The 25,242-nt window shown below is 44.3% G+C and overlaps 1 protein-coding gene across 7 annotated transcripts in view; it reads right to left on the minus strand.

Annotated features, from left to right (window-relative positions):
• Positions 1-25,242, minus strand: part of LOC119161585 (ecotropic viral integration site 5 ortholog) — a 284,075-nt gene that overhangs the window by 19,373 nt on the left and 239,460 nt on the right. For all 7 annotated transcript variants that reach the window (XR_012887289.1, XM_075878991.1, XM_075878990.1 and 4 more), the window contains 6 exons: positions 21,016-21,076; positions 18,837-18,890; positions 17,568-17,735; positions 9,654-9,800; positions 6,231-6,380; positions 2,720-2,899 (listed from right to left, as the gene is read on the minus strand). Coding sequence is in view for 6 of the 7 variants with exons in the window: in XM_075878991.1 (XP_075735106.1) it covers positions 2,720-2,899; positions 6,231-6,380; positions 9,654-9,800; positions 17,568-17,735; positions 18,837-18,890; positions 21,016-21,076 (760 nt within the window). In the remaining variant the exon portion in view is untranslated. The remainder of the gene's footprint in view (positions 1-2,719; positions 2,900-6,230; positions 6,381-9,653; positions 9,801-17,567; positions 17,736-18,836; positions 18,891-21,015; positions 21,077-25,242) is intronic.

The following is a 25,242-nucleotide window of genomic DNA, read 5'->3' on the forward strand; positions in this document are numbered from 1 at the left end:
AAATTTCTGGCAATTATTACTGCTCAACATGCCAAATGTCGAATTAAAGCGACAGCTTTAATTTGACATTTGGCTTGCAAAGGTTCTTTTCATTACAGAACTTCGATGTTGCTGTAGCATTTTTGCGAGAGGCATGCACTTCTGTCAAGTTTGTGCACTTTTCCAATAATACACACATATTGGTTTGTGGAAAGGTCTGTAAAAAATCACTATGTTGCCAGAATGGGCAAATTGAAATTGATTCTAAAGGTTGAGTGGCTGGACTAACTACTAGAAAATGCTGGGTGCACGAGAAACAAATTTAACATGCCAAAATCGACTATCCAAAAGCGTCGATCACTGGTGATCGATTTGAATATGTGTAATGGTAATGAAAGAGTTTATGCAACATAATATCAATCTATGGCACAACCTAAAATACAGTGGAATTTTGGTATAATGATTATGACTTGCACGAATTTCTGGGTGATACGAATTTTTCAGTGGTCCCAGCCTAGGTCCATTAACCTTCAATGTAATAAAATGCAGTTGTTCCAAACCATTTTCACCCAACAACCATTGATACAAACTTACGCTATCATGTAGGTTTGAAAAGGTGCTGTCTATGCTGCTGCAGAATACAAGTCAGTCAATCATGGCTGCGGAATACTGAAGCGCAAGCTTTCGCACTACGCTGTCAGTTCGTCAGGATCGGCCATCAGCAGCACGCGATGGTATGCCAATCCTCTGAGACGGTGTGCGAATCTGAGTTTCTAATGCACGCACCTTTGCATGCCCTAATGTTTTGCTTACAAATGGCGTTGCTTTTTCACATGCGAAGAATTAAAAACAACAAAAAGTCTCCCGACACGTCAATGTGTGCTGCTGTGTGCGAGGCATCGATGTTGTACTGTGTTTATTTACACTTGCCTGTAATGTCCTCACAATCGGGCAGGGTCGCTACTGGTGGCTACTTTTCGCCAAATTGGCGAAATTGAGAGGCCTGTGGCAACTTAAAATCACGATTGACGACATGGCGATTTTTTGTCGATTTTCGGCTTAGGTTTGGACTGAGTTATGTATTCTATTCCGAGTGTTTTCAAAACGAATGGGCGACATTTTCTATATTTTTTGTAGTATTAGCCTCACCCTTTACAGGTCCACTTTACACGCAATGCAGTAGGTCTGTCCTGTTCCTCGTGTGTATTTCCTAGATTCACCAAGATCATTGAGGCACTGGTGCACTGGTGCATCTACCAGCAACCTCCAAGCAGAATTTAGGTCAGCAAACTTCTCGCGTGTCGCGAGGTGGTCGTGTACTAAGTTCTTTAGCGGCTTCAAGAGCTTTAGGCTTCTTTAAAGCTTGGCTTGTGAAGTGGCGAGGTGATGGTTAAGCCACGTGTTCTGACCACAGCTCCAATTCATCTAAATAGATTGTAGACTTCTTCCCGGCTGTAGTACCCTCTAATTTTTTATGTAGAGTTTAAACTTTTTATTAACATTCTTTTAGGGCCGGCCAAGAAGTCATCTTCTTTGAACAGCCTTCAGAAACTGTGCTGAGGCGAATGTTTAGCGTAAGCATGACTGCACAGAAAACGTGCTGCGTGAATTGTGATGGTTACACCCCACTTTTGAATTTATTACCTTCGTTTTGTCATTAAGTTGTTCTGTTATCAAACACATCATTCCGCTCAATGAAATTCTCGAAATTTGTAAAAAGGCTACACACGCCTTCCTTTTCTTGTTGTAGCGGCTGCTTCATCCCGTATTCGCCACAACTAAAACCGTCGCAAACTTTTCTTATGAGGCACTAGCATTCAGGGACGCTGATGGTGCATGCATGCCCTTTCCCAGTGCAACCACGGTGAAGCGGGTGATGCAACTGGCATTAAATAATGTCAATATAAATAAGGGGTGACGGACAGTATTGTTGTCCACAGGACTATACATAATTAGTAATCTCTATTACTAGGCAAGCCACACATACATGGAGTGGCCACTTTTTGGTGAAAGTTGAAGAAAAATAGCGACTTTTGGCAACTTTTTGCTCGTCGTTTGGCGAGTATCACTCAAAAGTCAGAGGCAACCCTGCAATTAGGCACCCTATGAAAAGCGGATGAGAACCGAAAAAGGAAGAGGACTGTCTTAGTGAGAGAGCTAGGCCTCGCAATGTCAACATGCACGACTGTGTGGAATGTGCACACTTGCCAATTCTCCGATTTGTGCGGGACACACAAATTTTCAGCAAACTTCCCGAGTGTGCGGGCATGGCGGTAAAGCTCCCAAAAAACATCCCTCGCACTACCGTGGTAAGAACAACAAAAGCAGTGGTTATAAAATTTTCTGGCCTTCATCTGTCATGTGTGAAGTGCTCTCTAGGTTTTTTTGCTACAGTACTCCGATGTCATGTGGAAAAGCATACTCAAGTTAGAAAGAGCTTGGTAATTGTCTCGGGTCACAACACATATAGTTCCGCGCATGCGCTGTATATTTACAAGTACACGTGTCACTGTTGACGTTTAAAAACTTACTGTTATTCAGAGCTGTTGATGATGTTACTGCGTCCCTGCGATACAATAAATTAAAATGTACACCAGCTTTCTTTCGTTGCATACTGATTTCCCATGTTTTCTGGTGATAAGAATTTTTTTATTACCCCCATGAGATTTGTATCACTATGGTTTTACTGTGCTCAGTTCTGAGAAGTTATCTTATCACTATGTTTACACATTAAACTCACTTGAGTCTCAAGCTCCATGACTCTTTGGCGCAGTTCCCGCAGCTCAGCAGTAGCATCAGCTTCCTTGAGTCGAGCAGTCATCAGTTCTTCCTGAAGCTGGTTCACTTGAGACTTATTTCCACTCCATCGTGAAGGTGTTGACTGGTTGTCTGACTGATGGGGGTTTTCCGAACGATGCTTCTACATAATGAAATTACAAGTCTATATACATTCCCACACACTTAGCCATATGCTACAATAAGCAATATAGCCAGGACGGTCATGCACTTTCAGCAATTAAATGTGGTTAATTAAACAAAGCAATCAGTTTCACCTTTTGAATACTTCAAATGCATAATTTTGCACCAATAAGCACTAGTACAATCGAACTGCCAAAAAGAAGCACAAAGCACTGAACAAACTCTAATTTATACAGCAATGAGAATATTCAGAATATTCACTACATGCACAGTAAATAGATGGGGTCAGAAATGCAACCTTTGCAAGCATTCTCTTGGTAATACCAGAGTCCTTCAATGCTTTTCTGGTCACGAAACTCCGCCCGAAGGTTGATATAGGGACAAAATCTGTCGCTAGAGGCGCCACCCGTCGTATGGGGGCCACAAGCCGTCGCCACTGCTGGGCTTGTATGCGCACTGCGGCCGACGTTTCGACGCGATTATGTGCGTGCTGTTCTTCCTGTTACCTTTTTTTAAACGTCTCTGAACGCATTAATGCCACCAGATAAATAAGTTGAAACGGGATCCAGTGTCTACGACGAATGAGAGCTGTTTACTTTGGAACGCACGTGTAGTTTACTTGGAAGTGCGGGCCCACCTTATAAACAGCAGCGCATTAAAAGTGTTCTCACACCGCGCGATAACGCATTGTGTGAATAATTGTCTCATAGCCCAATTATATGCATACTTACGATGCCTCGAAGCGGTACTTGCGAGCTATAGCTCGCAAGTGTTGAAAGACAATGCTTATGCTCCATGCTCTTGATGCGAGCAGCTACTGCTTGATCTGCTCGACAACATGTTTGTATTTGCGCCCGGCCAAAGGGCGATTATGTTTACAGTCGCCGACCAATTTTTCGGACCTGGCGGGGACCGAAAAAAAGTACGAAAAATCGAACAGTCCGAAAAATTTGTTTTTGCCAAAAATCTGAAGTTTATTGCATCAGGCAGGTTTAAAAAAGTCCTTGATGCTGCCTTGCCTCAAACTACGCTTGAAGGCAATTTGGTTTGCCCGTATTTGCGCCAAGGTGACATCGTCGCTGTAAACGCTCGACAAAATTGTCACCGCGTTGGCGATCTCCGACGGCTGCGGGCGGTCGTCGTTGTCATCCGACGACAACGACGACCGCCATCCGGCGTCGACCGTCATCCAGCGACATCTAGCTGCGAACGTCCACTCTCTATTAGCTTGATTATGGCAGCTTTCTTCTCCATCGTCAGGGGCGTATACTTCCCACGCTTCTTCACACCACCTGGCTCCCGCGACGGCACAGATAGCGGAACCATGGCACCGAGAACACAAAATTCAATGCCGCAGATAGCCGCTGCGAAGCACACAACGTCTCGACGCTACGCGACACAACACGTGCAGAATGGCGACTGAAAAAAGCTGCAACGACAATAAAAGAATCCTTCTTTCGCCTCCTCCCCGTGCGATGTGATGACGATAGTGCTGACCGAAGACGAAAAAACGGCATCCATCACCGCGTCTTTTAAAAAGCAAACACGGCCTCCGAAACTTAAAATATGGCGTAGGCATTCCAATCTCGGAGGCAGAAAAGGCATCTGAAGACCAAGCTTAGTCAAGCCGACGGAAAATTCAACATGGCGGCGTTCACAATGGCTTGGGGCGTAGCACAAAACGAGCGATTTAGTCCGAAAAATCGAACTTTCAGGGGCAAATTCGTCCGAAAAATCGGTCGAAACAATGCATTAGCTCTATGGGATCCCTGACGGTGCATTTATGAAGTCCGGAATATCCAACAAGTCCGAATTTTTGGAGTCCGGAAAATCGGTCGGCGACTGTATGCGGTACGTGAGCTTTATATTTTAGTAGGGCCGCTAATAGGGGGAGGAAGGTGAACGAAATGAAACACGACTGGGTAGTACAGGAGCAATCACATTGGTTCATATCCGGCTCGCCTCTCGCGCGCTACTACCCAAGTATTCAAATGAACTGAATGGTTGAGCCAGAAGTTTTATTCCAGACCTTTCAATTGAGTTTATACCCAAATGCGCAGTTGTTTTGGACACACGTTTGTGAGCGCCGATCGCTTTTTTGACGCGGGGACTTTCGATGCCGAGGGCTTTCGCGACCGCTCTAAACGTGCCCAGCATTTGATTGATCACTTCTTTCCACGCAGTTTACACGGGACACCCGCCGCTTGACGTTTCCTTGTGTTTACTGTTTAGGGCATTATTATTTACCGGCCGACAACCCATGAGTTCTCCGGGAACGGAAGTACAGCAGCCTAATCTGGAAGTTCCCTTTGATGCCAGTGCTAGCCGCTTGGCCGCCTCTGCCACTACCGAGGTACCTCATCACACATTTGTTTTTATTTTTTGGGCTGGAGGGGGGGAAGGGCGGTTATGATTTAAGACATGCGATAAATCTTAAACTTGGTGCTAATGATACGCCGCCTAGTAGTCAGGTGTGTACTTATAATTGGGAGATTTACATATGGTGCATGTAATGGGGAGAAAGTTGGAAAACATTTATTTACACAAAATACACTGAGAACAACACTTTGGAGAAGAAAAGCACTAGAAACTATTGCAGCTGTTCTGAGCAATGTTACACAATCTGTGACTCTACTGTACAATGTGTATTTTGTTTCATTAACAGCTGCACTCTGCCTCAGCAGAGTGCAGCTGTTAATGTCGCTTCAGCGAGCTGCACTCGCTGAAGCGACACGACCACCTCGTTCACGATGTGCTCGTCGGTTCTCACAACGTCGCTAGCATCAAAATGCTTTTCGCACACCCGAACGTTCTTACTTTCGAAGCTGAAACCGCCAGCTTCCAACCGCGGTATAGCTCGCTTCCATTTCTCTCGGAGTTCGGCACTACTTGGGAAACAGAAGAGCGACGCCTTTTCTTTATTGCTTCGGTATCCGGAGCTGCAACCCGTCACACAGCACGTCTTAGGCATTGTTCATTCGAATTTTCATGCCGTCCACCTTGAGCACGGTGCACTGGCACATGAAGTTCACGTTTCGCTGATGCAGAAACTACGAGCTGCCACCACACAACGCCTTCGGGATGCCGCCGCGGCCAGTGCGTTCCGCCGGGCGCAGCGGGGCGATGGCCCCCCTAGGACGGCTTGCGCCGCGTAGCGGCCGCTCTTGGCACCATATCAAGCTCTCCCATAGAGTGACGGTGAAGTTTCGTGACCAGAACAGTATTAAGGGACTGTGGTAATACCCACCCCTTTAACTTAATGAGCACATTGTAACTACAGAATAACATACACAGATGTTCCGAATTGCTATAATTGCTAACGCCATACATACCTCCCATGCAGCTTGCAAGTCGGCGACTTTTTGCCTCAGCTCTTTCATGGATAGATTAGCTTCAGCTTCACGCAATTTTACCGCTATCAATTCTTCCTGTAGAGTTGCCACACTATCATTTGGTGTCGCTTCCCTTAGCCGTTTGTTTTCCTAGAAAAGATGACATAAAAATAGATAACTATTTTTAAATATTAATTGCTCAACGGAAGTCTGTTCAGTGAAAAAAAAAAGGCAGTAGAAGATACCTACTGTTATACCTTGATATAACCAACTTATATACAGTGAAATTCTCAATTCATTGAAGTATTTCAGTTAATCAAAGCTGACATCCATGAAACACCAAGTATTTTTTGCCTCAATGTAACGAGCCCTGTTTACAGTAAAATCTCATTATTTCAACCCCCGTTAATTCGGAATTTCAGTTAATTCGGCCACGGCGTCTGGTCCCATCCAAAATGTACAATGTTCTATGACTGAAAACTCTAATTAATTCGAACAAATTCAGCCGCGCTTCGGTTAGTTTGAACGCCCGATTGCGGTTGAGCCACGATGGGGAAGCAGCAGCGGATTCTGCCGGCCAAATCGATGGCCTAAACAACTTTGGGATCGGACTGCGGCCTCTGAGATTCAAAACTTCGTCCATGGGTAGTACATAAACTTCATCCATCTACATCTCGGAGGCACCAAAAGTACATCTCGGAGGCACAAAAAAAAAATAAAAAAAATCACATGGTGGTTTAAACAAACAAAATGGAAAGTAGTGCATCGCTACTGTCATCAGCAACGGGCAACCTACAGATTTGCCTTTCCTTTTTTCTTGGAATTGCTCACCTCAAGTATGCTTTAAATTATTTATCTGTGCGTGATTAGTGCCATCTGCAGTCTTACTGTTTGCTCTTTTTTGAAAAGTTCACCGGTTTTTATTTCATTTTTATTACAGTGCATTTTTTTGCGTGTGTCTGTGTACTTGTGTTGCCTACTTCGTGCGCGCGTGCATGACCACCACGCGAGCGACGCCAGGATGGCTTCCCCTCCGTCTCCTGCAGACCCAACTACCCGAACTACCACAGTGATTGATTTGATTTGTGGGGTTTAACGTCCCAAAACCACTATTTGATTATGAGAGACACCGTAGAGGAGGGCTCCGGAAATTTTGACCACCTGGGGTTCTTTAACGTGCACCTACCACAGCGAAGAGGGCGAAGTACGAAGCAAAGGATTTGGCTGCAAAGGTGAAAATATTCAAGGGGTTGCAAGCGGGAACATCTCAAAAAGAAGTGATGGAAAAGTTCAATGTGAAGAAAAGCACGCTGAGCACATACATGAAAAACGAACAGCAGATTATGCAAGCGTTTGACGGGGACATGTTTGGCGACCTAAGGAAGAGGCTTCGAACGGCAGTGCATCCCAAGCTAGAAGAAGCGCTGTTGCACTGGATTGCCGTTTCGCACAATGCGCGTTTATCCTTGAGCGGCCCTCTTATCTGGGCACAAGCAGAGACGTTCGTGGTGACTATGAACATTGACTCCTTCAATGCGTAGGAAGGCTGGTTCGACCGCTTCAAGAAGTGACACGGGCTGGTGTTCCGCAACGCGTGGTGAAAGAGTTGCAGTTGACGAAAGTGTTTTGCAGGACTGGCGGCCTGGACTATCCGTGCACCTTTTTACGTACGAGCCGTGCAACATTTTCAATGCTGATAAGACATCGCTGTTTTATAAGGCTCTGTCTGATAAGACAACTGCGTTTAAGGGGGACCCGTGCGTGGGTGGAAAACGAATTAAAGAGCGTGCGACAGTTCTTCTGGCTGCTAACATGACCGGCACAGAGCTGCTACCGCTGCAGGTAATCAGGAAGGCTGCGAAGCCAAGATGTTTTAAAAATATTAAGCAGCTGCCTGTCGACTATCGATTCAACAGAAAGTCTTGGATGACTGCCGAACTCTTTCAAGCCTGGCTGCATCAGCTCGACCGCCGCATTGAAGCCAAGGCTCGGGAGGTGGTGTTAGTGCTAGACAACTGTAGTGCGCACACGAAGGTGCCTGGGCTCGAGAACATTGAACTGCTATTCCTGCCTTTGAACACAATGGCTTCCCTACAGCCGATGGACCAGGGAATCATACAGTTCGTGAAAAGTTGCTATCGACGGCAGGTACTCGAACGGATGTTGCTCTGCAAGGAGTCAAGCAAGCAGTACGAAGTAAGCCTGCTAAGCGCAATCCACATGCTGACATATGTGTGGAACAATACACCGCCTGCAGTAATCGCAAACTGCTTTAGGCATACTGGCTTCGTGCATGACGCTGCTGATCTGGGGGTGGTGGCCGATGAGGTAACCGGCGAAGAGCAAGGCGGCCGCTATGTGAGCATCATGACAGCTGATGTGCCCCTGGGCGATTACTTCGCAATTGACAGTGATGTTGCCGTGGCCGGCACAGTGACTGACAGCGATATCGTCACCAAAGTCTTGGACGGCTAAGGGGAATTGGCTGACGAGGACGTAAGTGATGCTGACGAGCGTCCACGCCACACTATGACGGAGGCTGCGCATGCGTTCGCTGTTTTGGAGGACATATGCATGCTTTCCTCAAACAGTGTGCACGGACTAATCCACCTGAAGAAACTTCGCAAAATTGTGACTTTGTCGCACATTGCATCCGTGAAGCAAACTGCGATCACAGACTTTTTTAAGAAATAAAAGTCTGATGGTGTAGGAGACATTTTTCAAGTGTTTTGTTCGTACTTGCGATAACTCGTACTCTCAGTTCATTCCGGCATTCTCTCCGGTTCCATGAAGTCCGAATGCACGGGGATTTACTGTATATGAATTTAATTGAGATGAAGTTGTATCACTACTACAAAGGAATAGAAGGCCATAAACTGTATGTCCTACTGTGCTCGTTGGTGGTATGATTTACCCGTGCGTGGTTTTTGTGAACACATTTTCCAAACCCTGCACCATGCAATGAAGAGCGGTTGGCAAAGCAGAGCAGCATGTTTCGCGGCAGTAACTGCAAAAAAAATCGTGTCTCAATGCTATGCTAATCTTTGAAGCAGTGCAGAGGGCGAACATATGCATGATGATGCTGCAATACTGGTGCATCGTATTACGCACTATTCAACCGCTGCAATGCAATGTAGCTTAGAATTATGTGCCATGCTTGTCGTGCATCAACACTAATTTTGGTGTTTATTACTATTATATGCTAAGCAACATACTTCCACTGCTACAAGAACAGAAGCAGCGTACATTGTAATCCAACAGTCTATCAATCGAATGGCAAGTCACAACTAATCAGTCTTTTGCAATATAATGCAAATTAATGCCCGCAGCATGTAAAAGCATATTAAACAGTTGCATGTGTGTATCACTAAGACGAAGAACATCACCTTTCAGATAAAAATAAAAGAGGCAGGACAACATTACCTCTTCAAGCTCGTGTATCCTTTGGCGAAGGCCACGCATAGTCTCCTGGCCCTCAGCTTCACGCAGCTTCACAGCCACCAATTCATCTTGCAGTGACTTGAGCAGGTCCTCCGTCTGGCTGTCCAGTGATGACGGCTGTGTCTGTGCCTGCAATAAAAAAAAAAACAATGTCAGTGTTCTCTAAACATGCCATGTCTGGTCATGTGGCCTTCCATACTGCCACACCAGAATGACATATGTACAGACAGATCATAAGAACCACTGTGCACACGAGCTGCGTTTCCACATTCAAGTGTGAGAAAATTTGCATGGCTCATGTTTGGAACCATTGAGGCATTCCTCATGCATTAACTTAATAAGCAAGCAGTGATTTGGACCAGTTTATTATTCACACTAGTCTAAAACAGTGCATAAATATGTATACAAAAGATGTATATTGATGCTTGTATGTCCCTTTCAATGTGTTTGTCCTTTGTTTATGCGTAGTTTTCGATGATCATTAATAGCTTAATGCACGTTCAGGTTTTGGTTCAACATGAATTTATTATGGGCGAAGCACCTTAGGGTCTAGGCTTGACTGTTGTCCATTGTCTGGCCGTAACATGATGTTTATCATGAAGAAAATGCGCAGTTCATACAAGGTACCCACTTTATGCCAGGATGATGACACTGATGATGATGAAGAAGCGCGTTAGCACATGAAAGGTACTTGATAATGATGACGACCATAGAACATTCTTCTTCTGTCACGGATGAAAATGAACGTTAGACACGAGAAGCGGCGGCAAGATGACAAAAAGCCAAGCGGGAAGGGCGTGGGAACTTTTAAAATGTGTGAGCAAGGGGTCGGCGACGAGCACCCGCAACAGCTGTTGTTACACTTTGATCTACTGACAACAGAAAAGCTCGCTCAGCTTCATTCAAGACAAATGATGAACGAGGCGAACAAAATAGAAATGATGTGGACTCCACATAAATCCCCACTGAACCTTGTGGCCAGCGTAACGTTAGATCGCAAGACGGGTGATGTGTGCGGATGACAGCAATTTACATTGGTTCAAGCGAGTGCAGTAACTGTGCACAAATCGCAAAGAGGGACATACTCGTTCATTGTCTATGAGTACATCAAAAATCACCCGCAAAAGTTGGTGTATGTAGCTCTCAGTAGTTTCATTATAGTAAACAACCTCTACCTTACCGATTCCAAAAAAAAATCATAGTTTCTACCTGAAGATAGTAACGTCAACAAGGACATGGTGCATCTGTTTAAATGTCTCGAGCAACACAGATTGCCAACACTGACATAATGGTACTTCAGAGCCTTTCAAGAAGGCATAGATCAAACGACAGAGTTTACCCTGTTCTTGCTAACTGCTCGTTCCCTCAATGCCCATACAGATGACGCAAAAAAAATCTCATACTAACGAAAGTCGACGTCCTTTGCTTTACCGAAAAGTGGAACGCAAGAATGCCACAAATCGATACATTCTTTTATGGTGTCTACACAAAAGCAGAGCGTACAGCGGGTGGCATTGGTATGTACGTGAAATAGCCAGAGACCGTGCTGATTCTTGACCTACCAAAAAAAGACGCGATCTGACAACAGTGAACAGACAATAAGCCTATCCAATAGATTCGTCATAATGACAATGTCCTTGGCCCCGAATCTCTCCCGAGGCAACGCATCGATCTAGCCATGCGCTATTATGAAAGAAAGTACAAGAACAACCTCTTCGAACTTCTCGGAGACTTCAACGCTGACATCACGGAGAGCGCCAGGCTTCTACAATAAATGACGTCTTGATATGCTCTACTGTGCATTTTGTATGACTGGAAACAACCTACAACTACCTAGGGAATGTGCATAGACCTCGTCTTTGCCAATTTCAGGCTAGATCTGACAGTAGAAGAACCACTGGCTCTACATTTCATTGACCACAAATCAGTAGGCTTGTGCGAGTATTCAAATGCTTCGAATATTCGAACAAATAGGCGAGTATTCGAATTCGCTTCGATTCAAATTTAATTTATCGAATATTTTCGAAGTATTCGCAATGAACAAATAAATGTACATTAGTCCGTCTGTAAAGGTGGTTTCAAAGCAATGTAGCGGTGCAAAGCCAAGAAAGCACCTACTCAGAAAAAAAAAATTTGCTTTGCCGCAAAGCCTCCCTTCAGATTTGAAGGGGCCCTGCAACACTTGCTGAGCATGGTCAGAAAACGCTGCCGATCGGTAGTCAAGGCTACCGAGAACACGCGAGGCAAGTATTATAGCGCAGCACGCAACCTGAAATTCACAACGAATTTTCTAAGCTAAAAATTGCTCTCTTCCATCGGCAAATGACACTACAAGCTCAAAAATCACTTGTCACAGCCAAGAAAGAAAATACGGCTCTGGTCACAGTCATTGGCTGATTTGAGCATGGCGCGCTCGTCGTTATCGGACCGCTGCGTGAGGCCACTGCTTGTCCACAAATACGTGCAGGATCGCACTGAAAGGCCTCGTATTCGAGGAAATAGGAGAGAGAAAAAATGCTCAAGGTCACTAGGCGCTCATGATGTTTTTTTCTTTTCTCGTGCCATCCTTCCCTACTTAGCTTCCAGCTTTTTTGAGGGGTCGAGAATGAAGAATGCAATTGCAGCATGTGACAAATTTTTGTAACTTGGCTTGTACTGGACTGATTCTAGAAACTTTGTGGCGGTAAATTTGTGAGGCGACAAGCACGTTTACTGGCTCCATGGATACCTGAAAAAGTGTTGCAGGGCTCCTTTAAAGGAACATGTTACCCTCAAATCAATTATTCATTTTAATAAGCTTGTTATGATAGTTTATACGATTTAAGTATAATAAATGTTAAAACGTTATGTATCTTGCAGGTTATCACTCGGATCCTACCAAAACTACTAATCAAGGTTGTTTCGACTTCCTTTCAACGAAAAAAAAAAAGGCATTTGCATAGAGCCCCTATTTCCATTCAAAAGAAGTATCATGCAGGTTAGTTAGGTTATGATAAATATTCCCTTTTTGTCATATGTCATACATACTATTCGTATTCGATACGAAATTATTCGACCAAAATCACTATTCGCTTCGAATTCGCTTCGACCCTGAAATTCACTATTCGCACAAGCCTACAAAGCAGTAATAATGAAGGCAGACCGAAATCAACAACTCAATAAAACATACCATTTATGACTAATAAACATTGTGTACAACTGCACATCGCTTTGTCACTCATTTACATGTGTGAGCAGGCAATGTCACGGGTGATATATGGTAATAATGAACAATCCCATAGCTTCGTCCACTCGTCATCATTCACTCCATGGGTATGCCACGATTTTTTGTTGGCAACTCCAGTTTAAACAAACAGCATCCAAACTTCCTTTAAGTGTGACACCCCAATTCATCTTCATTAAAGGCTGGTTCACACAGGCAATTACCACTGGTCGCACGACCAAGTTAGTTGCTTTGCGACTGGCCACAAACGGTCACATTGGTCGCAAAGGGACTGGTTTGGGTAGTCACTAAATGCCCAATTTTTCAGTCGCATGACTGCAGTAGCAAAACGGTTGAAACCAATCAGCAAAGAACCAAAGTGACATCAGCATTTCTTTACATTCGTTTTTTTTTACATTTTTTTTTCACTGGCCCACTGCCACCAAACACAAATGAGTGGATTCCTCTGTGCAACCATGGCCATCACACAGTTGCATATGGCTGGTTGCAGCTGAGTTGACACCAGCGGCCGCATTTTTGGTGAGGGTGCTAGCACTCCGGTCATTAAAGCAGATGAAACTTCGTGTTACAATATGATCGGCTATATGCGTGTCCGTGTGCTTTTTCATGTGTTCCTTGAGTACGGTTGTTTGATAAGTGCGTGTGTTGCAGATGGTTTTTTACAGTGGTGTAATGCCGCCAAGCTGCTCTGTGTCACTGTGCAACTTAAACATGAAAAGAGGTGCTACTGTGAAGTACCACGTATTGCCCTGTGATCTACAGTTTGGGAAGTGTAGTATTAGTTACACAAACGAGCGCAAAAACAGGCACGCGCCGCTGCATCCAGATGACAACATCAAGCCACAGTGCTGACTGTTCCCTCTCAACCTGCACGCATGAGAAAAAAAGAAAAGAAATATCAAAAGGTGCCCAGGGTGTGCCATTACCCTCCACCCTCTGCCATCAGTCTACACACGCGCCAGCCTAACATTCGTGCAGATCAAGGAGAATTCAGGACATCGCAATGGGCCCTCCTTTTGTTTCTATCGACGAACCAGCGACACGAATCTCTTTCCCCTAGCTGTTGCCATGGTACATGCTATGCGCCGAACTATCACTTGAAATGTTCCAAACAAGAGGTGACTTAGGGTAGAACGGGGTGGTGAACTCGGCGAAGAAGTTATGTGTATTGAGCGGTTTGAGTGAGTCGTGTAGTGCGGTCATTGATCGTGAAGAATCTTGAGATGATGCCGTGGGTGCACTAGTGTCGCCACGACAACAATCAGCGCTACAGTTAGTTAGAGTGTTCCCTGGAAGAGAAATACTATATTTACTCTATTTACTCGTGTAATGAACGCACTTTATTTCTAGAAAAATTGCAGCAAAGTTGGGGGTGCATTTACCATGTGGGACAAATTTTATGAAAGATTTTCGGCATGAGCAAGAAATGTGGCAATTCAAAAAACAAAGTTAGGTCACTTAGCCTTTCGCAATTAACATATGTGTAGACTGTTTGAAAACAGCTCCTTTGTTTCACTTTACTCATCTTCAGTGGTTGATGGCAGCTATCTTCTGCAGGTTGTCCCCGCGCCGCCCACGTACGTCATAATAGTGTTTTACGGCTATGTTTTCACGCATTCGAGTAACCGCAACAGTGGTATCTGCTGTGATTTCGAACGTGCCCAGAAGGGTGCCCTACGATGCTACGATGCCCTTTGCCAACTTCACGCCAACTTTGCACTACGACCGCGACGACCCCGTTGACATTGTAGCAAGTAACCAATATTCCAGCATACTACCCCTTGGAGCATCAAAACAAACCGTCGATAACAAGATTAGCGACAAAATATGGTCGTTGCCTTGCTTCCACATGAGAAGTTCCTGTACGTACGGAAAATAAGGGAAGCGAGAATCGTGGGTGCTACCATGTTGCGAAAATCGTCATGATCTTTTCTGGGCGACAAGCGATTTTTTTCTGGTTTTCCAGAAACCTGTGACGCAATAGCAACGAATGACCCTTCGCGACAGTAAATTATGTCGTCATCGCTAGAAAATCGCGTGCACGTCATTGGGCCTTAAAGTTTCGTATTTGCAGAAAGCGACTGTCGGTGGGTGCGAGAAGTTTTGTGACCTTTGATCGGTGTATGCTTATCACTATCAGCTGTGACGTTTCTAGACTCGCACCGTTCGTGAACCCCGCTGTGGCGCACAAATAAAAAAGACGAGAGACATGCTGTGCACAGATAGAAAAGAACAAACAATACGGCATGCGACAACGAGTGAAGGGTGGGGAGGGACGAACTGAGGTGGCCGAGGAGAATCGGCATAATAATAAGAAAATGAAAGAGATCCAACGAGTAAGGAGGCACTAGGTGTCGGTTAGCGAGACTACAGAGGATAAATGTAGAGGGTGCGTTTATTATGCGGGAAAAAAAATTAAAATTTTGACGACTGAAGCTGGGGGGTGCATTTATTATGCGACAACAAGAGCTCAACTTGGGTGAGTTGGTTCGAGAGTGATGAACGCAAGTAAAGACGGTATTCAAGACACGTTCAAAGAATTGTAGACTACACAAGTGGTAAATACTCAAGGCCGCTAAGTGTTCTTGTACGGTTTGTAATGCATGAAACTGCATTTGTAGTGTGGTAGGTTTGTTTCCGTTGTTTTAAATACCCTCCAAGTGATTTTGTGTGTTGTGATTGATACCTGCCGAGTGTGCAAGTTTCTATGATGCTTGTACTGCCGTAAATGAAAATAAATTTTGTTTGTGTTCTGAACTCTTGGTTTTAACTCAATCTTTGTACCACAACCGGCATTGTTGGCACACTAAAAAGACCTACATTTAAATTGTGCGTGATTTTTTGGTGCATTTTGGTGAGCCAATACGTCAGTCCTTGGAATCTTCCTGGTGAGTGCCTCCCCATTAGCGGCATCAGTGACACTCTTCATTTAAGGTGATTGATATGTGGGGTTTAATGTCCCAAAACCACCATATGATTATGAGAGACGCCGTAGTGGAGGGCTCCGGAAATTTTGACCACCTGGGGTTCTTTAACGTGCACCCAAATCTGAGCACACAGGCCTACAACATTTCCGCCTCCATCGGAAATGCAGCCGTTGCAGCCGGGATTCGATCCCGCGACCTAGGAGTCGGGAGCCGAGTACCTTAGCCACTAGACCACTGCGGTCGGGCTCATTTAAGGTGAGTCAAATGGGCAACATTCATGGAGAGTTTTGAGACCCACTCTATGAATGACTGGCACTCCATAGGCAAACTGTTCACATTAGTGGTGAAATATGTACATCTAATAACGACTTCAGCATTGAACCTGTGATGTGCAACTACAGAGTGCATTATTTACGACTAGATCAGAGTCACTGTTACACGTATCAATGTATGTGGAAGCACTTTTCCGGGGAGGAGCTTTGGCGCCGGAGCGTGGCGATAGGCGAACTAGACCCGACACGCCACTTTAGCGGCATGCAATAGGCTGCACCTTCTTTTTTGTTCACGGGCCGTGTTAGCACGATGACAATCTCTTCTTCACTCGAATCGAAGTCCATGAGGCTGCTGGGAATGATGCAAGAAAGCTGCTGCCGAAAATAATAAATGCGGCGGGCACGTATCAATGTATGTGGAAGCACTTTTCCGGGGAGGAGCATTGGCGCCGGAGCGCAGTAATAGGCGAACTAGACCCGACTTCACTCGAATTGAAGTCCATGAGGCTGCTGGGAATGATGCAAGAAAGCTGCTGCCGAAAATAATAAATGCGGCGGGCTCACCTGGCTCCTCTCTCTCAGCTGGTGGCAATCAGCTGATCACCACCAATCTTCAAAGTTCTCACTAGTAACGACATCCGGATTTGAATCTCCGGGTTTGCGACTGCCAGTTGCTCGCATGCAACCTCTGCCAATGTGAACATCAGTCGCTTTTTGGTCGCCAGTCACAAAAGGTTGCGCGACCGGTCCTAGTAGTTGCTCGTGTGAACCAACCTCAACTGTCCTGTATTCTTGATAACTTCTTAGGTGCTACGATATGCTGGTACTGTTAAGCGATTTCTTATTGCGTTAGCACTCTAAAGGACCAGAGAAAAAGATAGGCCAAGCTTCTCGGAACATACATCGACTGCTAATACCGAACATCACAGAGTGCATTCTTCCTTGATTTTTAAAGTGTGAATGTTCGCCTATAATACGCTCCGAACAGATTTGTGCATGAATATTTCCATTACTTTCATAAAGTAGGGAAAGTCTGCCGTCTTCTATCTGGGCGAAACAATTAAACCTTTGAAGGAGTCTCATTTCATACAACATTTAAAGCCCTATCTTGCAAGAAATACTTAAGCAGGGCAACAATAACAGCATTTCAAACAAATGTTTTGTGGTACCATAAAAAACAAGCTATCATAGCTGGATGTTTTCCTTCTTTGTTGATTTCAAAATTACCAAGCTGGCTGTTAACAAAATATAAAAAAAGCAAAACTGAACCAGTGCATGCTGAAACCCGAGAAAATGTCTTAAAATCCTTCGTACCTACACCATCTCTCCTCAACCCTCATCCAAGAAATAGATATGAAGGTACGACGACAGAGAAAGCTAGATTTTTATATTGACTGGAACAACATGCACAAGAGTTTTTTTTTTATGAATGAGAACAATAGAAAAACAAACAAAAACAATAGTAAATATGTACTTGGTGAAGCTCCTTGATTTGGTTGTTGGCTTTCTGCAGCTCCTGCTGCACCGTGAGCTCTTGCTGACGAAGGGCAGCAAGTTCTCGCTTGATGATGTAGTTGTCTTCTGCTTCCTGAGCCCGCACCACTTGGCCTTGAATCAGACGGTCAGCCAGTGCAGAGCTCTCCTGCAAAAGAAGACAATGTCATGCCTGAGTTTGGCAAGTGTCCAGCTACGCTTTATGTTGGTAGTGGTCTCAACTTGGCAGGCAAGTCATAACCACCTTGTCATAACAGTGTACATGTTAAAGGGGCCCTCCAACACTTTTTGAGCATGGCCAGAAAACGCTTTCGAATGGCAGTCAAGGTTCCAGGGAACACGCAAGCCAAATATTATAGCGCAACACGCAGCCTGGAATTCACAATAAATTCTGAAAGTCAGCTAAAAATTGCTTTCTCTTCTCTCAACAAATGAAGGTACAAACTCAAAAATCCCTCATCACAGCCATTGTATCAGCTGATTTGAGCAAGGTGCGCTCGGTTGTTACTCAGGCTGTTACTATGGCTTACTTGCCCACATGTGTGCACGCAATCATACTGAAAAACTGCGTATTCAAAAAAAAAAAAAAAGAAAAAGTGCTCAAGGTTACAAGGCACCCATGACGTATTTTCTTTGTACCGTCTCTCCCTGCTTAGCTTCCAGCGCTTTCAGTGGAACAAGAGAAGAGAGAATGTGTTTACAGTGTGCAACAAATCTTTGTAACTCCGCTCATTCTAAATGAATTCTAAAATTTTTTGTGACGGAGAAGTTGTGAGGCAATAAGCTGTTTTAGTGAATCCATTTCATGGACACTTCAAAAAGTGTTGCAGTGGCCCTTTAAAAAGCACTGAAAACAGTGAAATTTTAAATTATGCTTTAGAATATACTGCACAACATACTTTTACTTCAACTTTTCTTTTAAAGTTATTCAAGGATTCAGGCCAAAGTAGCAGGTCTGTACAGTTCCATGAATCCGATAACAAAAACTTCAACAAAATGTGCCAATACAGCGAAAAATAGCTATCAGCATTTCGACAAGTAGCAACTTAAGCAATTACTAATGCCAACAGCATGCTAACTACTGTTATTCAGCAGTGGCGACTTTCACTCTGGTTTAATACCAAGTCAGACATAGCTTGCATGCTCCTCAAAAACTGCCATGATTTTCACTGTCCCACAGCAATGCCCTTATAGCCAACATTTAGCAGTAAAATTATGAAATGCAAAGCAACTTCACTGTAGCTCTTACCTGCTCAAGGTGTTCTATCCTTTGTCTTAGAAGCCTGTTCTCTGTACGAAGCCTCTGATGACCAGAAAAAAAAAAGATTGCAGGTTGAATCTATATAGCAGTACTACCGAATCAACTTCTAAGAGCATAAACACTGCAACAATAGTTGGTGTATGCACAGATAGACTAGTTTGTCAGCCATGATATTGATAAATCAGAGCTCAAATTACACATTCATGCAAAATAAAGAAAGAAGACACAAACACCAGAGCTTGTGTTTGCACCTTCTGTATGTGGGCATGAATGTGTCTTTTGTGCACTGCTACATCAATAACAAAGATTCGTGAATGTTAACACCTCAACCACATGACACATGCACACCAAATTTCCTTCAGCACTACCAATACACTGCATGAAGAAAAATGGTTGCAGATGTTAAGTGGCTAATAATGCATCATACTATCAGCAAAGCAGTAAAATCCTACCCAAAGTACTGAAGAAACTACAGCTAATTAAACCTCAATGTATCATATTTCAATAAATGAAAATTCTTAATATAACACGAAAATCAAGTTTTTAAAACTTCATGCTTTATAAAACACTATGTACTTGTAACTTGCATATAACAAAGTGTTTTTATTCCAATGAAATTTCAATGCTGTCACAGAGGAAGGCCAAAGTAATAAAGCAAAACTATTGCAGGTTGCTGTGGTCCAATGACTTAGTAGTATAGAACTGTTTGCAAATGTACATTGCACAAAAAGAACTGGGAGCATACACATGGGGTATTATGAAATGGAGGCTCTGTGCAGCATAGCAGTAGCTCTGTATTTCAAGAGTTCATTGCGCAGCAGCCAATTTGGTGTTTTTCCGGCTGCCTAAACTGAGTAACAATCATAAGGAGCAACAAGGGCAGTGAGATGGCCATATCAAAGGGGGCCGAAACACTTTTTTCTGCGTACAATGGAACCCCAATTATAGGACTTTGGGAGAACAACAAAAACTGCAATGTAATCCGAGTGTCATAATATTGAAACACTAGGAATATAGGTGGTACTGAAAAAGTAGAGATGGGGACACTCATTCTTCCCAAAAATGGGTAAAGACTACCCAAATAAGCCTACGGCACAAACCTGTGTTGTTCCAAGGTAAGTAAATTTAACTTACAAAAATTACAACTAAGTACTTAATTGGAGGTTCAACCAAAAATCAGTCATATAGCTTATTTGTTTTAAACATACACAAATAACATCAACTGTCCTCGTGCGATCAATGATCAAATGCATCAGGTGTCAATGAAACCAGACAGACACCTGTAATTTAAATGCACATAAGGACACATATTTTAAAAATGCTGAAAAATTTAAGAAGAATTCCCAGATCATCAAGTTCCTGAAATCAATGTGTACAAAAGTAAAAAAGAATGGCATGCAGAGAGATATTTGTAAATGATCAATCAAGCAATCGAAAATGTCTTGAGCATGTGTGTAGAAAGTGACCTTTTTTTTTTCCACGTAGCGAGACATTCAATGTGTCCCAGCTACATGTTTAATTTTAGAAAACTTGATAGAATGCAAGATGACACTTCGCAATAGATCTATAAGTATGAAAGCAGACTAAACACATGAAGTGCAACCTGTACAGTCATGTAGAAAATAGTGTACAGAAGGCTGCATTAGTAAGGGCAGTACCAACATATAACGAGTAATTTTATTAACACTTCCCATAGTTGCAATATGCATGCACATCTCCACAAACATTAAATAAACAAAGAGATTTAAAGAAAGCAATAGTAAACAATTGCTTTCCTATATAATCTACAGCCCATTAGTGAACAACTAAAGCTTTAGTACTTACGATAGGTCATATCACATGAATATGATGGAAACCGACTGTTACAAATGTTTTACTGCAGTGAGTTCACTCTAAGTGAGATTTCACTTTAGTGAGTTCTTTTATGAGAATCTGCATGAAATCAAACACGCAATCTTACATTTAGGTCATATGGCTATTCTTATCATCATTTTGAAACACGCTTTTTCAATAGATGCCACTATCACAGATAGGGCATGATCCAAGTGGTATCCCTCAAAATCATTATCTATAACATTTTCCATGTACACCTTTACAAGTTTTCCTTGACAGCCAGCTTTTTCTACTGACCTTTATGCTATTGTGGGTGTTTTTATTGTACACTTACCCTCAGCTCAATCATTTCTTCATGCTCCTTAACCTTAAGTGCCGTGTACTCTTTTTCCAGCCTGTAAAGAAAGAGCAAAATGAAAGATTAATGAAGATAAACCAACACAGTGATCACTCTCATTAGCATGCCACTCTCACAACATGCATAACTTTCGTAACTACATCACACTGAAACATCTGAACCTTGCTGTATCAACCCAAAGCTCCAGTTCCTAGTTTTATTAAATCCAAGTAGACATTCTCTACATCTAACAGTTGTAACATCCCCTCAGAAATCCCATGCGATAAGTTAGCATTATATTCAGTGTGTTCACTGACAGTTTCAATGCTGTTACGGGGTTTGTAAGAAAGGTTCATTTACAATGAGCTGGGCGACGAGTGTCGGTGAGTACTGATGATGATGACCTAAATGCACGGCTCACACCGACTCTAGGCGATTGGTCAAGAAGCGAGTAATTAGATAGAGGAAATCACATATTACTTGTAAATCTAATGGTCAGTACTGCATGTCGTTCTTCTCTTCAACCTCTGTTGCTGTTGTCGCTGCTCCTCCTTCACTAAGGATCAGACCCACTAACATTGATCCCCTTGCCGCAAAAGCCCACGAAGAGAAAAGTTGGTTGAAACGTCACTGAGGAAAAGGATTCAGGCGTGCTGGCAGTGAGGTGTGCAATCTTATAATTCAGTTCACTGAGACACTATCAGAATGAACAGTCCAACAGTGTTGGCGAGCAATTTTGGCACAGTCCAAGATTCCATACCAGAGTCCATAACCACACTAGGTCACCAGGATCGTAGGCAACTTGACGGTGTCGGCTGTCATACCAGGATTTATAGTACTCCAGTGAAGCCAGATTATGCAATTGAGCGAGCCGCCAAGCCTTCTCCGCGCAACACAGTGTTTTGCAATACAAGCGTTGTTGTGACTGCAGAAAGCAAAGATAGTGTCCAAAGTGTATCGAGGTGGACGAGCGTAAAGATGAAAAACGGGCTGAATCCAGTGGTCTTTTACTGCGGTATTATATGCGTACGTGACGAATGGCAGCACTTTGTCCCAGTTTTTGTGGTCCGAGCTAACGTACACGAATATCATGTTCATGAGGGTTCTATTCGTACACTCGGTCAAGCTACTGGTCTGAGGGTGATAGGGCATGGAATGTCGCAGGTTTGAGGCAGACAGATGTAAAAGCTTTTTAACAATATCAGCTGTGAACCGACGACCACAATCACTAATGATCACGCATGGAGGACCATGACAAAGTATTATCGAATGTAGTACAAATTTCAATACATTAGTTGCTGTTGCAGAGGGTAGCATAGCCGTTTGGCAGAACCGAGTCAGGTAGTTGGCGCACACTATAATCCAACACCTGGCTGCCCTTAGATGAATGTTGGAAAGGTTCTATCAGACCGATGCCTACTTGTTCAAAGGTGAGCTGGGTGGCAACACAGGATTTAGGCAACTGGCTTGGGCAACAGTAGGTCTCTTGTGGATTTATTTTGGCACAATTGGCTACACAGGTCTCCACTGTATTGCGCATTTATGGCCAGCAAAATCTTTCATAAGCATGATGGAGTGTCAGCATTCATCCTAGGTGACCTGAAGTTGGGTCATTGTGCCCGATGCGCAAAACTGAATAGCGAACAGCTTCTAGCACCACGAGAAGGAATTGTGCACCTGTCGCAGAGAAATTCTTCTCATAAAGCAACCTATCATGAACACAAAAATGGCACGCTGTTGACTCTTTTGCAGCAGAGGAAAGTGGCTCTAGACTCCGATCTTCACGCTGTTTTTTTGTGAAGGCTGCAATACCTGGAAAATCCCCATGAATGGCTGCAATTAAGGGGAGATGCTACTAGAAGACGCTTCTTTTTTTATACAGTCGAGCCCACATTTAACAGCCCCACTCAAAACGAACTTTCGCTTAAAACGAACAATATCTGCATGACCGTGAAAATGTACATTTTTTCAATGGCACAAAATCGCACTTACAACGAACGCAAGCGCCGCCGATTGGTTACAGCGAACGGAGTCGGCACTCTGCGGATTTCCCGGGAAACCACTTTCGACCACCCATCACGCATCCGCGAGGTGCCCATAGATTCTTATTGTTAAACGCCCACCTTGCCTTCGCACTCCTCTAGTTGCCGCTCTCCCCAACCGCCAATGCTTTTAAAGACGATAGTCTTTCTTGAGGGCCTTCGACAAAAAAATTTTGGTCTGTCTGTCTGTACATTTGTCTGTTTGTCTGCTTAACGATGCCTCAAACGGCCGACCCCATCCGCACCACCCACCAATATTGCTCAAGATTTAGTGTTCATACTTGTGCGATTGTCAATCAAAAAGCAATTAATGCGCATATCTGAGTTACCATAACAACAAGTCGATGTTTTTTATGTGTGGCTTTATACTAGAGAAGGCACACAAGTAATTCTAAGGACCCTAGCGTTAAACACGCTGCGCTGACAGAGCAATGCTCAAAAAGGCAAGTGTTACCAACGCTTTGCTAAAACGACACGCTGGTGGCACCTGTTCATCCTTTATGTTCTACACCTTGTCGCCTCCGAGAATGGCACGCATCTTTCTCCGCAGGCGCGCACGCCTTTCTTCGTTATCGAAGATAACTGCCAAATGGCGCTCATGTCTAACGTGCCTCGATGCGCTCGTTTGCCTCCGCTGCACGCTTGAGGCACTCTATCGCAGCGGCTCCAGAATACCATTCCACGATTTTCTTGCGCAGAACATCAAATAAATGTTTTGTTCACTCTCTCCAGACGCAAGACTATCGTCTTTCGACGACATTTGCAGTGTAACATGCAGATCCGGGGCCAATTTTTTTTTTACGCACCCCTCGCTTTTGCGGGGGGGGGGGGGGTGCGTGTTTTAACACTGCTACCAATCTTTCGAAGAACGGTTGGCCATCTCGCCCGTTTTTGATCGCTGGTACTGTCATTGGCGTCGCCGGCTTGGAGTGACCAGAGAATTTGCCGACATCGTCGGCCACTGACTGTATCCGATCGTCTGGGTCTTGTCTTGTCGTTCTAGTGCACGTACGTGCGCTACTCTACCAACCCTGATAATTCGCGATTCCTTTCGTGTTTAGGATCTGTTCTTGCTCGCTTCGCACACGACTCGGCATGCCCTCCGCACGCATGCGGAAGTGGAAAAACGGCTGCTAATTAGCGAGGAACGCATCGCACAATAGCAAAGCCGGTGAGGCCACGCAAACCCGCTGGCGCAACAAAACGATTCTTTGACCACACCTGCCAATGCATTGAACACCACCGGGCGCGCAGGCACTCTCTCAATTTTCTCTACGCATGAGTTGCATGTTTCGCGGACCTTTCAAGCAAGCTACCCAACCTGCCTCCTTCCCATGTGTTTTGGTTTTCAAGGTCGCCTTCCCTCCCCTCTCTTCACCCCTTCGCAACTCCTTGCTCTTGTCTCGCAAAGCTGTTCTCTTCTCCTGATAACAACTCCTTCGCCCATCTCCATCGCTTTGCAACGCCAGCCACGCTGGCTCGAATTCAGAAGTTTCGTTTTCTGACTAGAAACGGGCCCAGAGCTGTACCACACGTTTTGGCATGTGTGTCGCGTGTGCACGTCCTTCTCGCTCTTGGTGTGCACGTGTGTGGTCAGGATGGCAGACGGGAGGCCTTGCACGCTTTTTCCTGCCGCTCAACAAAACATCGAAAGTATGACCATTTAGGTGCCGCGATGCGGAGCGCTTGACCATCTGGCAGACATATTGCCGCTTTGGGCGTCCCAAGTATTCAGCTGTGGAGATGGAGAATACTTCGTGGGTGGCTGTGACGGCTACATGCGCGCGAAACTGTATTCGCGAGGCAGACTTCGTCGATGTCGGGCCCGATGCCGAGCCTGAAGCTTCTGAACAGGACCACTGCGGCGGCGATTTGTAGCAGCGCGTCGTTAACATCTGTTGCGATGGTTTCATTACGGCCGATGATGATGCCGACACTGCGGAACCGCGCACGGATTAGGGCATAATGAAGTACGCGGCAAGAGCAATTTGAACGAATCGAATTGCGAGAACGACAAAACTTTGGAATCAGTGCCTCATGCAGCTTATGCCACAAGCCTCGGTGAAGAGCACGCTGCTGTTTGAAATAAACTCGGGACTGCCCTTATCGCTTCTGCTCATTAAAACACTTGCGTCACGAACTGTTTTGGGCGAAAAATTTTGTGTTTTCACTCGCAATTCTT

The sequence above is a fragment of the Rhipicephalus microplus genome, chromosome X (assembly GCF_043290135.1).
Source record: "Rhipicephalus microplus isolate Deutch F79 chromosome X, USDA_Rmic, whole genome shotgun sequence".
Classification (NCBI taxonomy): domain Eukaryota; kingdom Metazoa; phylum Arthropoda; class Arachnida; order Ixodida; family Ixodidae; genus Rhipicephalus; species Rhipicephalus microplus.